General features: G+C 37.5%; 1 protein-coding gene across 9 annotated transcripts in view; it reads right to left on the bottom strand.

Annotated features, from left to right (window-relative positions):
• PHF14 (PHD finger protein 14) overlaps positions 1–12,844 on the bottom strand; it is a 164,479-nt gene that overhangs the window by 104,868 nt on the left and 46,767 nt on the right. For all 9 annotated transcript variants that reach the window (XM_036328037.1, XM_036328035.1, XM_036328034.1 and 6 more), the window contains exon 14: positions 11,768–11,936. In XM_036328037.1, coding sequence (XP_036183930.1) covers positions 11,768–11,936 — 169 coding nt within the window. The remainder of the gene's footprint in view (positions 1–11,767; positions 11,937–12,844) is intronic.

Here is a 12,844-nt window from a genome sequence, read left to right on the forward strand (position 1 = left end):
TCAGTAGGGATGAATCCGTCAAAAAATTGTATGTATAATTAAGTTAAAATTAAATTTAAAAAATATATAATAAACACATTCCAGATTTTCAAATTCTTAGGACTTAAGCTCTAACTTTGTTAAATAGGATGCCCCTTTGTATCTGTACAACTAATTTAACAACAAATGTAGTAAGAGTAGATTCTAGGATATTTGATTCTCAAGTGAAGACTGCCATTTGGAACAGGTTATTGACTTACAGTGTTAAGTAAGATGGAAAAGAGATTCAAGTCTATTTCCAAAATAATGATCTATAAGAAAAAGTACATCTTGAAAAACAACATGGTTTCAGTCAAAGCTGCTAAAAAATATTTTGACTTTTTAGTGTATTTATTTTCCAAAAAAGGATATATACAAACAAGAGACAAAATATCCAAGACAGGAAGATCTGACAACTTCAAAGACAACAGAAGATGATTCATGTGTGTAAAAGACTATGGAAAGATAGGTCCCAATAAGTCCTTTGGCACTTGTATAAAAGATGAAAAGTTACCACATGACACAGAATGCAAAGAAAATGAAAAGAAAACCTGAAAGCTTTCAAGTTACATTAAAGTTGTTAGAAAATATGCCCAAAAGTACAAACATCAATTTTAAAGTAACTTCAAAGGGGACATGTGTAAGCTAATTTGTATTTTCTTCAAAAGTAATTTACTTGCCTAAAAGCGAGTGAAAAGCTTCCAAATAAAAAATACAGAGAAAATGTCTAAATAATGGGTACTTAATCGGAAGTATCCCAGACTGCCTTTACAGTAATTCTCTAGTTTTACCAATGAAATATGATTAACATACAAGAAGAAAGGGACCAATTTCCTCCTAACAATAAAGGGCTAGAAAAAAAGTCTTCCACAGTACAGTGGCTTCAAATGCATAGCCATGGTGGAAGATGGAAGAATTTATTTGTGAAATACTAAGTACGTGCTGTGAACCAAACCTTGTGGTAGTTCATGGATACAGAGTAGTAAACAGGACAGCTCCTGTCCCTGGAGTTTCAGGTCTATGAGTCTACACAGATACCAAACAAATAATTACATGAATAAATACTTATAAATATCATAAATGTAACTAAGGTGAAATAAAAAAATAAAATCATACTGCTCAGATCTTTCAAAATCACAATAAAGATTGTTCTTAAATTTAAGAATCAAATTTTAATATCTTTCATAATGATATAAAACTCTACATTCGTCTTAAAGATGGATATAGAAAAAATGCCTAATAAACAAAATAAATCTCAAAGGAATACATTTCAGTGTGATGCTGACAACCTCAATGAGTTTGGATTAGCAAGAGTATAAAAGAATCAAGAGTGGTAGCAAAAGCATTATTAAAATGACTATACAGAGGATCCATATAAGATACTAGAATTTTAAGTGATAGCAGAAGATACTGAGGTAAATAGGTTGCTGGGTAACTATGAGAACAAAGATGACTATTGGACTAGAAATGTTAAGAAGGCCCCACAACATCCTGAGCTCAAAGGAATCTTGATTTTTATCAAGGTTATTTCACATACACCTTAATATTAAAATTAAAAAAAATTATTTCATCTAATCTTCTTTACCCAATGCAGAAAACCCTTCAAAAAATATCCCTTATAGTCATATAGCTTTAACTATTCCAAAGAACAAGCAGCATGTTCCACTATAAGATAGTTCTAATTGTTGGGCCCAGTTTTACTGTCTGAATTTATCCTAGCATTCATGTAACAAAGACGGGCTGCCTCCTGCATGCCCCCTATAGGGGATCGAGCCTAAAACCCAGGCCTGTGCCCTAACTGGGAATTTAACCAGCAACTCTTTGGTATAGGCATCCAACCAACTGAGCCACACAAGCCAAGGCTAAAATATTAAGATTTAATCCCATTAACGTTTTCAAAATTTTGCCAAGATAGTAATGTGAGAGGCTGAGGCCATCAAAATGCCTATTATAAAAAAGTTGTGGGGAGAACCAAGATGGCGGCATAGGTTAACGCCGGAGTTTGCTGCCTTGAACAACTACTTCAAAAGTGAAACTAAAAAACGGAACAGACATCACCCAGAACCACAGGAACACTGGCTGAGTGGAAGTCCTACAACTAGGAGGAAAGAGAAACGCATACGGACACTCAGAGGAGGCGCAGCGCTGAAGTCAAATTCTGAGGTGCAGAGTGCACGGAGCGGGCTGGCGGCGGAGGGCGCGGTTGGCGTTTTCAATCGGGAGGGAGTCGAAGACTCTGAGCTCCAGATATGGACGAGTCTTTAGCGACCCAGACTCAAACGGGAGAAGCGGGACTGTCTGGCTTCGGTCAGAGCGAGTGCAGCTTTCTCTCCGAGGTTTGCAGCGGGTGCTGGGACTCGGAGAGGCAGAGCCCCTGGGGACAGGACTGAGAGCCGCCATAACTGCTCTCTCCGGCCCACCCTGTTGATCCTGTGAGACCCGCCCCGCCCAAGCCCTGCACAGAGGCATTTGCCGGATAGCCTCAGGCAAACGCCAGATTAGCACCTCCCTAGAGGACAGAAGTTCTCTCACTGCAGACACAGCTGATTCTCATAGCCACTTGGCCTGGAGTTCAAACCCTCCCTGGTATTAGCTACAACAATCAAGGTTTAACTATAAGACTGGGAACAAAGACCACTAGGGGGTGCACCAAGGAAGCATAACAAAATGCGGAGACAAAGAAACAGGACAAAATTGTCAATGGAAGATATAGAGTTCAGAACCACACTTTTAAGGTCTCTCAAGAACTGTTTAGAAGCCGCCGATAAACTTAATGAGATCTACAAGAAAACTAATGAGACCCTCGATCTTATATTGGGGAACCAACTAGAAATTAAGCATACACGGACTGAAATAACGAATATTATACAGACTCCCGACAGCAGACCAGAGGAGCGCAAGAATCAAGTCAATGATTTGAAATGCGAGGAAGCAAAAAACACCCAACCAGAAAAGCAAAATAAAAAAAGAATCCAAAAATGCGAGGATAGTATAAGGAGCCTCTGGGACAGCTTCAAGCGTACCAACATCAGAATTATAGGGGTGCCAGAAAATGAGAGAGAGCAAGATATTGAAAACCTATTTGAAGAAATAATGACAGAAAACTTCCCCCACCTGGTGAAAGAAATGGACTTACAGGTCCAAGAAGCGCAGAGAACCCCAAACAAAAGGAATCCAAAGAGGACCACACCAAGACACATCATAATTAAAATGCCAAGAGCAAAAGACAAAGAGAGAATCTTAAAAGCAGCAAGAGAAAGAAACTCAGTTACCTACAAGGGAATACCCATACGACTGTCAGCTGATTTCTCAACAGAAACTTTGCAGGCCAGAAGGGAGTGGCAAGAAATATTCAAAGTGATGAATACCAAGAACCTACAACCAAGATTACTTTATCCAGCAAAGCTATCATTCAGAATTGAAGGTCAGATAAAGAGCTTCACAGATAAGGAAAAGCTAAAGGAGTTCATCACCACCAAACCAGGATTATATGAAATGCTGAAAGGTATCCTTTAAGAAGAGGAAGAGGAAGAAAAAGGTAAAGATACAAATTATGAACAACAAACATGCATCTGTCAACAAGTGAATCTAAGAATCAAGTGAATAAATAATCTGATGAACAGAATGAACTGTTGATTATAAAAGAATCAGGGACATAGAAAGGGAATGGACTGACTATTCTTGGGGGGGAAAAGGGGTGTGGGAGATGCGGGAAGAGTCTGGACAAAAATCGTGCACCTATGGATGAGGACAGTGGGTGGGGAGTGAGGGCGGAGGGTGGGGCAGGAACTGGGAGGAGGGGAGTTATGGGAGGGAAAAAAGAGGAACAAATGTAATAATCTGAACAATAAAGATTTAATTAAAAAAAAAAGTTGTAAGAAAGATGGCTACAGGTTCAAAATTTTTACACTAAATTTTATGCTAAAGTTTCCAATGCTTTTACAAGTGTCTGGCTTGCTGTTACTTTAAAAATTTTATCTTACTAATACCCATGCTTTGGGCAACAATAACAGTCAACTATTAGTCTTTGTGGCTCACCTCAATCTTCTCTCTTTCTTCTTCTATTTCAGTACAATCATGTTACCCATTAGGGAATTTAACTATATCTCTCATACGGACACTGTACTTTCTAATTTACATCAAATTTACTTGACAGTCAACTTCCTATTTCCTGGAAGGCATATAACATGTCTTCATTTTGGTATTCTATTCATCATCTGTTGCACAGTGCCTTAAATTATTATAGTTCCTCAACAGAAATATGTTTTAAAAAATTAACTTGATCATGGTTCAAGAGTAGGACAAGCAGTCACAAGCAAAGATTACAGAGTATATATATAATGACCTGGATTTTCAAGCATCCAATTTTTACTACTTAACATAAAGAACTATTATTCATCCCTATCTGGTTTGGCTCAGTGGATGGAGCATTAGACTGCGGACTGGAAGGTCCCGGGTTCAATTCTGGTTAAGGGCACACGCTTGGGTTGTGAGCTCGATCCCCAGTAGGGGGCGTGCAGGAGGCAGCCGATCAATGATTCTCTCTCATCATTGATGTTTCTATCTCTCTCTCCCTCTTCCTTCCTCTCTGAAATCAATAAAAATATATTAAAAAATTAATGAGGGAAAAATCCTCAGGAGAAGATTTAAAAAAAAAAAAATCTGCTAAAAAAATAAATAAAAAGGCAAGCCACAGACTATGAAAATCTTTGCAAAGCATATATTTGCTAAAAGATTTGTATCTAGGGTATATAAAGAACTCAAAACTCAACAAGAAATAAACAATCCAATTTAAAAATAAAAGAACTATTATTCAACTCAGGAATAAATATGACCAAAGCATTCAGACAAAGGATAATTGCCTACAATTTTGACAATTGTGAAGAAAACATAATATAAATCCATTTTTCTATCTATTATAAACAAAAGTTCACCTTCAAGTACTGTCTTCCCTTTACTGGACTCTGAAGGTTTATCCAAGAAGACAAATTACACTAACGATCAAATCAGTGAAGCTAAGAATTATGTTGCATGCATCAGAAGTTATGATCTACCCTCTAAGTACTGTGAGATAAAGCTGAAAATTTGCAAAATCAAAGTAAATGAAATAACTGTAAACTGCTGCCACCTACAAAGATGTGAAAAATAAAACAAGTATTAAAACTAGAATATTATAAAATCATAAAATGGACTATGTGATACTAGACAGTGAATGCTTCACAGTTCAGATAAACAACAACTACAAGATCAATGGAGTTACAGAGTTGTTTTGGCTGAATGCTAAAGAAACAACCTGGAAAGGTGGAAGGAAAAATACAGTACTTGAAACTAGTGAAATGGAAGTACTATAATAAAAAACTCATAGTTGAAAGATGAGAATCACGTAACATTTTACTAATTCAAGAAAAAGTTTTTCTTAATCCAAGTAATATATGAAGTATGGCAGTGATTTTCAACTTTTTCCATCTCATGGCACACATAAACTAGTTACTAAAATTCTGTGGCACACCAAAAATTACACTTTCTGCCAAAAATTACACTGACAAAAGAAATAAGTATAATTGTGACTCATTCACACTGCATGGCTATTGTAGTGGCTGTTGTCATTTTTTATTTGACAGTCTAAGAGAAAAGAGGTCAGTGCCCCTGACTAAATAGTCAGGTACTGCATGTTTTAAAAATTCTTGTGGCACACTGGTTGAAAATCGCTGAAGTATGGTGATCTTATATTTGAAGGTGGGCTAGGTATATTAATGAATTCACTGTCCTATAAAAGCTCTCATGCGGGAGAAGAAAAGCAATTCTCCCAGTACAAAAGAAGCTGAATTGTATTATGATAAATGAGATTCTAGTCCCAAAGACTAAACATTTTCATTTCTATAATAAATGAAAAATGTATAAAAAATTATCCCCATTTGTTATCAATGGCTATCAATGCAGAAGTTAAAACTACTAGTTTTCTCCAGAATGTATAATTAGACATGAAATTTATTATTTTATAAAGTGATATTACTATATCAACTGATGTAGATTCAAAGAATCAGCTCAACCACTAAAAATAAATTATACCAAAGCCAATTTTTTAAGTAAACACTGGCAACCGATGGCAGAAGTTATAGGAACTGTGAAGAAATTGCTTAATGCAGTCAAAATAAAAGGGACTCTCTCTGCCAAAGTCTCTAATGAGAAAAGTCCTGAACTCATTTGTGTAGCTTCTATAAATAGAGGAAGAGTGAAAGAAAGTCACTGGGGTAACAGAAGCTGACGTACCATCTATCACAAGAACCTTTATTTTTAAAGGTTTTTTACTTCATTCATGTTACTCCCTTTTAATTAACTTTTTTTAAGAAGAAAAATGAGGGAGAGAAAACCTGGGATTCAGTCATAACTGAATGGCAAACATTGTGAAGGCTCAGCTGAAAGTACATTCAGCAAGCTAGGAAAGGAGTTAACCCTCTCTCCATTTTAAATACAGCTGGGCCTGAAAAAGCCCAGGTTCACTTCCTTTGGCTTACACTCAGGTAACATCCTCTTGCTATTTCATCACTCTTCAATTCACTGTCTGCATTCATGCTGTCAGTGATTCATTTAACCACTTTATCAAGAACTCACTGCTTGCCTTGCACAATGCTCAGAGCTGGGACAGTATGAATGAAAAAGACAATATTGCAGTCCTCAAAGAGGAAAGAGAAGGGGCGGCGGAAAGGAGTTCGCAAATGTCACTATTCAGAGCACCTACCCATGTGACAAGCAAGCACTACGTTAGTGACTGCTGAAAACAGAAGTCAGGCACTAGGCTAGATTGCCTGTGGTCAGTCTGGCACACATCCATCTCCACCACGACCACAGCCACCTCATTTCCCGGAACTCCCTTCCTTGTATAGTCCCATGTCAGATTTGAAACAGAGAGGGAAAGTGAAGGTCACTTTTCTCAGGAGGTCCTGGGACTCTCTGCTGCTTGGCTTTTTCAGCTGCTGCAGCCTGTGGACCTTTCCATTAACTTCCACATCACAGTCCTGGGCGGCTTTGCTGACTTCCCCACAAACTCATTTTCCCCCAGCTCACCAGGGCTCGTCAGGCTGAGATCTTCACTGTCAAGTTGTCTGACCTAATGCCAGCTCCCCCCACTTGCTCAGAGAAATCGACGATTTCTCTGATGTTCAGCAGAGCTCCCCCAACCTATGGTGACAGCTTTCTTAACATCCACATTAGCCCCTAATTCTCCACAATGACTTTTCATTTTCCTGACCCAACCCTTAGTCACTAAGCTGCTGGAAGTGTGTGGAGACTCGGATTCTGGCCCAGGAGAAGAGCTAGTCATTTTATCTAGAAAGGCAGCACAATGAAGTAGTTAAAACTAAGTTTGACTTATGACTTAGAAGCTGCATGTTTTTAGGCAGTTAGTTATTTGAACTCTGCCTCAGTTCCTCAGCTATAAGGAACTGATATTAGTAACTACTTCATGAGGTAGTTATGACAAATGGATTAATACTAAATAACAGATAAAGGTAAATAAAATATGCTTTTCATACTTATCCTTCTTTAGACTCAGTCCTCCTATTTGTATCCAGTAATAAAAATAGAGAATAATGGGTACTGAAATACTGGAGATGGGGTACTTGCGAGCCAATCTAAGAAAATGATATAGAGTCATATCTCCAGAGCAGGAAACAATATGTGAAAAAGTTTCTGAAACCAGATCATTCCTCTTTTACTTATTAATATTTGAATATTTCTGTTTCTTTCATTATTCCCACACTACTTTTCCATATGGCTCATTGGTTATTTCTTTCTTATTTTTTTGACAAATATACCAACATAAATATCAGATCATCAAAGTTCAAAATATGTGCCCTTGTATTAACGGCAGATTTGAAGCATGTGAATTTGGGTTGGGAGAGGGGAATGCTCACAGGAAACTCAAAGGAGATTTCATTTTGTTTTAAATTTTTTACAACTAAAAAGTATTCACACATTACTTTTATAATAAAAACTTTAATAATAAACTGCCAAAAATTGGCATTATTAATGCCAAATAATTAAATATAATATTAAAATATGATCGGAGATTATCTCCATGTTTGTATAAGAAGGGTATTTTCTGCCCTGGCTGGTGTGGCTCAGCAGTTGGAATACAGACCCATGCGCCGAGGGGTCAAGGGCACGTATCTGGGTTGCAGGTTCACGCCCAGACCCTGGTCAGGGCATGTGCAAGAAGCAACCAACCGATATGTCTTTTTTGCATCGATGTTTTTTATTTCTCTCTCTCCCCTTCACTTCCTCCTCACCAAGCTCTCAAAAAAATCTAAGGAAAAAATATCCTCAGATGAGGATTAACAACAAAAAAAAAGGAAAGATATTTTCTGGAAGTATAGTATTTTCATTTTTACCCTTAGAAATAGGTCTTTTAACCCATTATTTTTAAACATCTAATCTTTAGTGATATAATTTTTTTCAAGTGGTTTTTCTGACTAATCTTTTTATCACCTTCAAGTAGAAAAAAATTTGAGAGAAAAATGTAATTCTGGGACGACTCACTTTGAAGAGCACCTACATCTTATGGAATTGGATGTCTCAAAATATATTGTATTCATTCAGGTTTCTATAAATCCTTATTAAGGAAACCAGAGTAAAATGAAATGAAAATGGACTTTCCTCAGTATCCAAATAATAAAAATATAGTAAGGCTTACTGTAGTCTATTCCCCATTGTCCTCTCAGGCCACGATAAATGGAAACTGCCTGTCAGCAGGAAAAAGTGGATGCCATTCTTCTAATAGCAGCCTTGGTTGGCACAAAGGAGGCACTGGAGCACAAAGATTGACTCTGTGGGCCCATCTCTCTTAACAATGATCAAAGCATGCGATCAAATAAAAAAGATATTCGTTGCTTAATCAAAAAGCTGAGATTCAATAAGCTAAATGTTTTAGATAAATCTGGAGTGACTACTTAGGAAAGAAAAAAAATAGGACAGAAAACCATGAACTTTTTCAATTTCACTCAATTCAAAAGCACACACTCTTTTTTTTCCCCCACAGCAGGTTTCACAGTATTCACAATTTCGAGGAAGCAAAAGCAAACCAACATAGAACAACAGAAAAAACTTGTGGCTCATCTATATGCATGCTGTCAGTGTACTTATTAATTTGCTGCTTCTAAACGTTTTCTTTTCTTTTTGTTTGATTTTTTTTTAATGTCAGATTCCTCAAGGTAGAATACCTTCAAGCATTTTGTTAACTTCCACACTGCTGCACTAAGATTGACAGGAGTGATGCTGATGCTCTTGAGCAAGCTTGAAAAGGAAAACTGCTCACACTCAAGAGTACAGAGAAAAAGAGTGCTGAATCTATATTTAATGTGAATGAACTCGGTTATATGAGATAGTAAGTTGACATGTGCCTGCATTCCCATGACACTATGCTGTGGAAATACACATGAACATTCTGCTGTCAGATTAGAACACCACATTCCCAACTATGCTACATAATAACCAAATATTTTACAACTCTATTTGTACCTCGCCTAAATGTTCTACAGACCTCAGTAAAGATGCGTTCTTAATCAGGCTATCTGGATCCTATTTCTATTTGCTTACTATCTATAAGATCACAGGTAAATTACTCAGGCTTTCTGTTCCTTAGTATGATTTTGAGTAAAATAGAGGTTATAATAGTTAAATACTAATTTTTTAAATGGGAATAGAACAAGTAACCAAGATGGCGGCATAGGTAAGTGCTTATATTGGCCGCCTCCCATAACTACATCAAAATTACAACTGAAATAGAAAACAACCATCATTCAGAACCGCCTGAACACTGGCTGAATGGAGGTCCTACAACCAGAGAAGTAAACAAGAAAGTACATTGAGACTGGTAGGCGGCATGGAGGCACAGAACATGCTGGTCCAGCACCCAAGTGTGTTGTTTTTTTAATCTGGAAGGAGATCGTCTCTGTGGAGGCTGCCTGTGAGATACAAAGGGTCCTAGCCCCACACCAGACCCCCAGCTCAGGTTTCCAGAGCTGGGAAGAGAAGTCCCCATAACTTCTGGCCTTAAAAACCAGCAGGGATTGTGGCTCAGTGACAGAGAGGCTGCTGGAATCCCAGGTGTCCCTCTTAAAGAGCCAGTGCACAAACTTACATAGTACAGCTTCTTCCAAGCTCCAGCACAGGGGACCGAGACACATACTGGTAGGAACTGGATTGTCTGGCATCGGGGTAGGAACTCAGGGGCAGCTTTCTCCCATACAGAGGTGTCTGCAAGGGCCATTGTTCCTGAGCTAGGACCTCCCCTCTCCCAGGGTTGACTGGCAGCCATAACAGCCTGGAACACACTATTTGTTCAGACCTGAGGATTCCCTGAGACCCCACCCCATCTAATTTGCAGCCCCGCCAAGCTATTTATAGCTGCTTTTCCATATCATTGGCCTGTCCTGGTTCAGGCTTCAGACTTTGCTAAAATCTCTCAAACAAGCTGGTGACAGCATGTCCCAAACCTATCAATAAAAGACCCAAGACACAGCACTAGCATCAGCCTGCCTTGCTTCAGAGCTGGGCCTGGCCTCCTGGACAGCAACTCTCCCACTGTAGTTGCAGCTGGTTATCAAAGCCAGTTGGCCTAGAGGTCAACTCCTCCCCAAGATGCCAACAGCAATCCAGGCTCAACTACAGAACTGTGAGCGCAACCACAGGTCACCCACCTATTGCACAAGGCCACTCTACCAATTCCAGGAAACAGTGTTCTACCTAATACATAGAAACAAACACAGGGAAGCAACCAAATTATATAAATACATATATTTATAATATATATTATATATAAATAGATGTTCAACGTCATTAGCTTTGAGGGAAATGCAAAATAAAGCAATGATATACCATTTTATATGTATAACATTAAAGAGCATAAAAACAGTGGACAAAACAAATTTGAGAGCAATAGTAACATTATATATGACTGGTATGAGTGTAAACTGGTTTGGGAAACAGTGGAATTATCTTACAAAACTGAAGGGGCAAATATCCTATAGTTAAACAAAGCCACATCTTGGTATATACTCTAACTCCTTGTTACCATGCTGCAGGAGACATTTACAAAAATACTTAAATACTTTTTTCTGTTTATAAAAGAAAGATGCAAACAGCAAAACTGGCAATATACAGAACAAAAGATAAAATAAATAATGATCTATTCTTTCAAAAAAGAAAATCACACCTTAGTGAAAATAAATGACCAGCATGTATGAATCAAATCAATATATTGTTGGTCAAAGTATCAATAACAGAAGAAAAAAGTGTGACTCCATTCATACAAAATTCAAAACCAGAAAAACCATTTATTATTTATGAATACATACATTTGGAGTGTAATTTAAAAAAATAGATGAGAAATATAAATTTGAGGAAGGGGCTGACTTCTGTGCTAAATGGATGGGAATATGATTACCCAGGAATTCACAGTGGACTCCAAAGGCTTTAGTAATGCTCTATTTTTGAAGTTGCTTGGTAAGTTCATTATTAATAACAGGTATTCATTATTATTATGCTTTAGGTGGAATAAATAAACTATAAATTCTCAGGTATGTATGGTATATTTCATAATGTAAAACAATACGGTCCTAAAAATGACCAATAGCAATATACATGTTTCTTTCTTTGGCTCCTATGTATATGTTCATGCTTTGTCTTTCTCACCTCTTCAGTTTTGGCCTCAGAATTTTGTGATGAATACAATAAATAGGGAATAAATTACCGTGTTTCTTATTGGAATCTTCTTGGGTTCTGGAGGCATATCCTGTGGAACAAATTTCACTGGTTCCTTAATCTGCCTCCTTGATCGTTTGGTCCCATCTGGTAAAGTTTCCATGGCCATCTCTGCTTCCATGTCACTGCTCCCAGCCTGGTCACATTCTGAGCACTGCCTATATAAAGAAAAAATATAAGTTCATACATTTATTTTTACCTCCTGGTGTTAGCATTGGTTTCTACAAATATAAAATTCAGAATATATAAAAACATACATTGTGAAGAATATATAATAATACACATTGGTATATGTGGTCACAGGGTATATAATGACTATACATACAGAAAGGCATATACATTCCAATAAGAATGGCAACAGTATGTATATACTTAAGGTAATTCCATGTACCCCTATAAATGTTATAAGAACACTAGAAGCCCAGTGTGCAAAATCATGCGGCCCCACCCACCCATGCCAGTCTCTGGTTGTTACAGTGTTGGGGGCACAGGCCTTTAATAATATAGATATATAATAATGCTGCATGTTTAAGTGAAGGAACTAACATATGAAATTCAGCATTAATCAAAAAGGTTTCCCTTTGAAAATCATGACTTTTCCTTAAGTGACATGTACTGTGATACCTGAAAATCAGTCTTTTATTGACCATGACTCTACTCCTGTTATAGCGATCATATCCTTTAATCTTAATGATAAGCTTAATGATAAGCCAACTAAAAAACTCTGTAGAAATCATTTCTAAAAAAATGTTGAAAAAATGAATGGGTCTTTTTATTAGTGACCCATACCATTTATGAAAGAGGAAATATAAAAACTTACTCATTAGCCCTAACCGGTTTGGCTCAGTGGATAGAGCATCAGCCTGCGGACTCAAGGGTCCCAGGTTTGATTCCTGTCAAGGGTATGTACCTTGGTTGCAGGCACATCCCCAGTGGGGAGTGTGCAGGAGGCAGCTGATCAATGTTTCTCTCTCATCGATGTTTCTAACTCTCCATCCCGCTCCCTTCCTCTCTGTAAAAAATCAATAAAATATATTTTTTTAAAAAAAAACATTAAAAGAATTTG

This window comes from Myotis myotis, unplaced genomic scaffold (assembly GCF_014108235.1).
Source record: "Myotis myotis isolate mMyoMyo1 unplaced genomic scaffold, mMyoMyo1.p scaffold_m19_p_11, whole genome shotgun sequence".
Taxonomy (NCBI): domain Eukaryota; kingdom Metazoa; phylum Chordata; class Mammalia; order Chiroptera; family Vespertilionidae; genus Myotis; species Myotis myotis.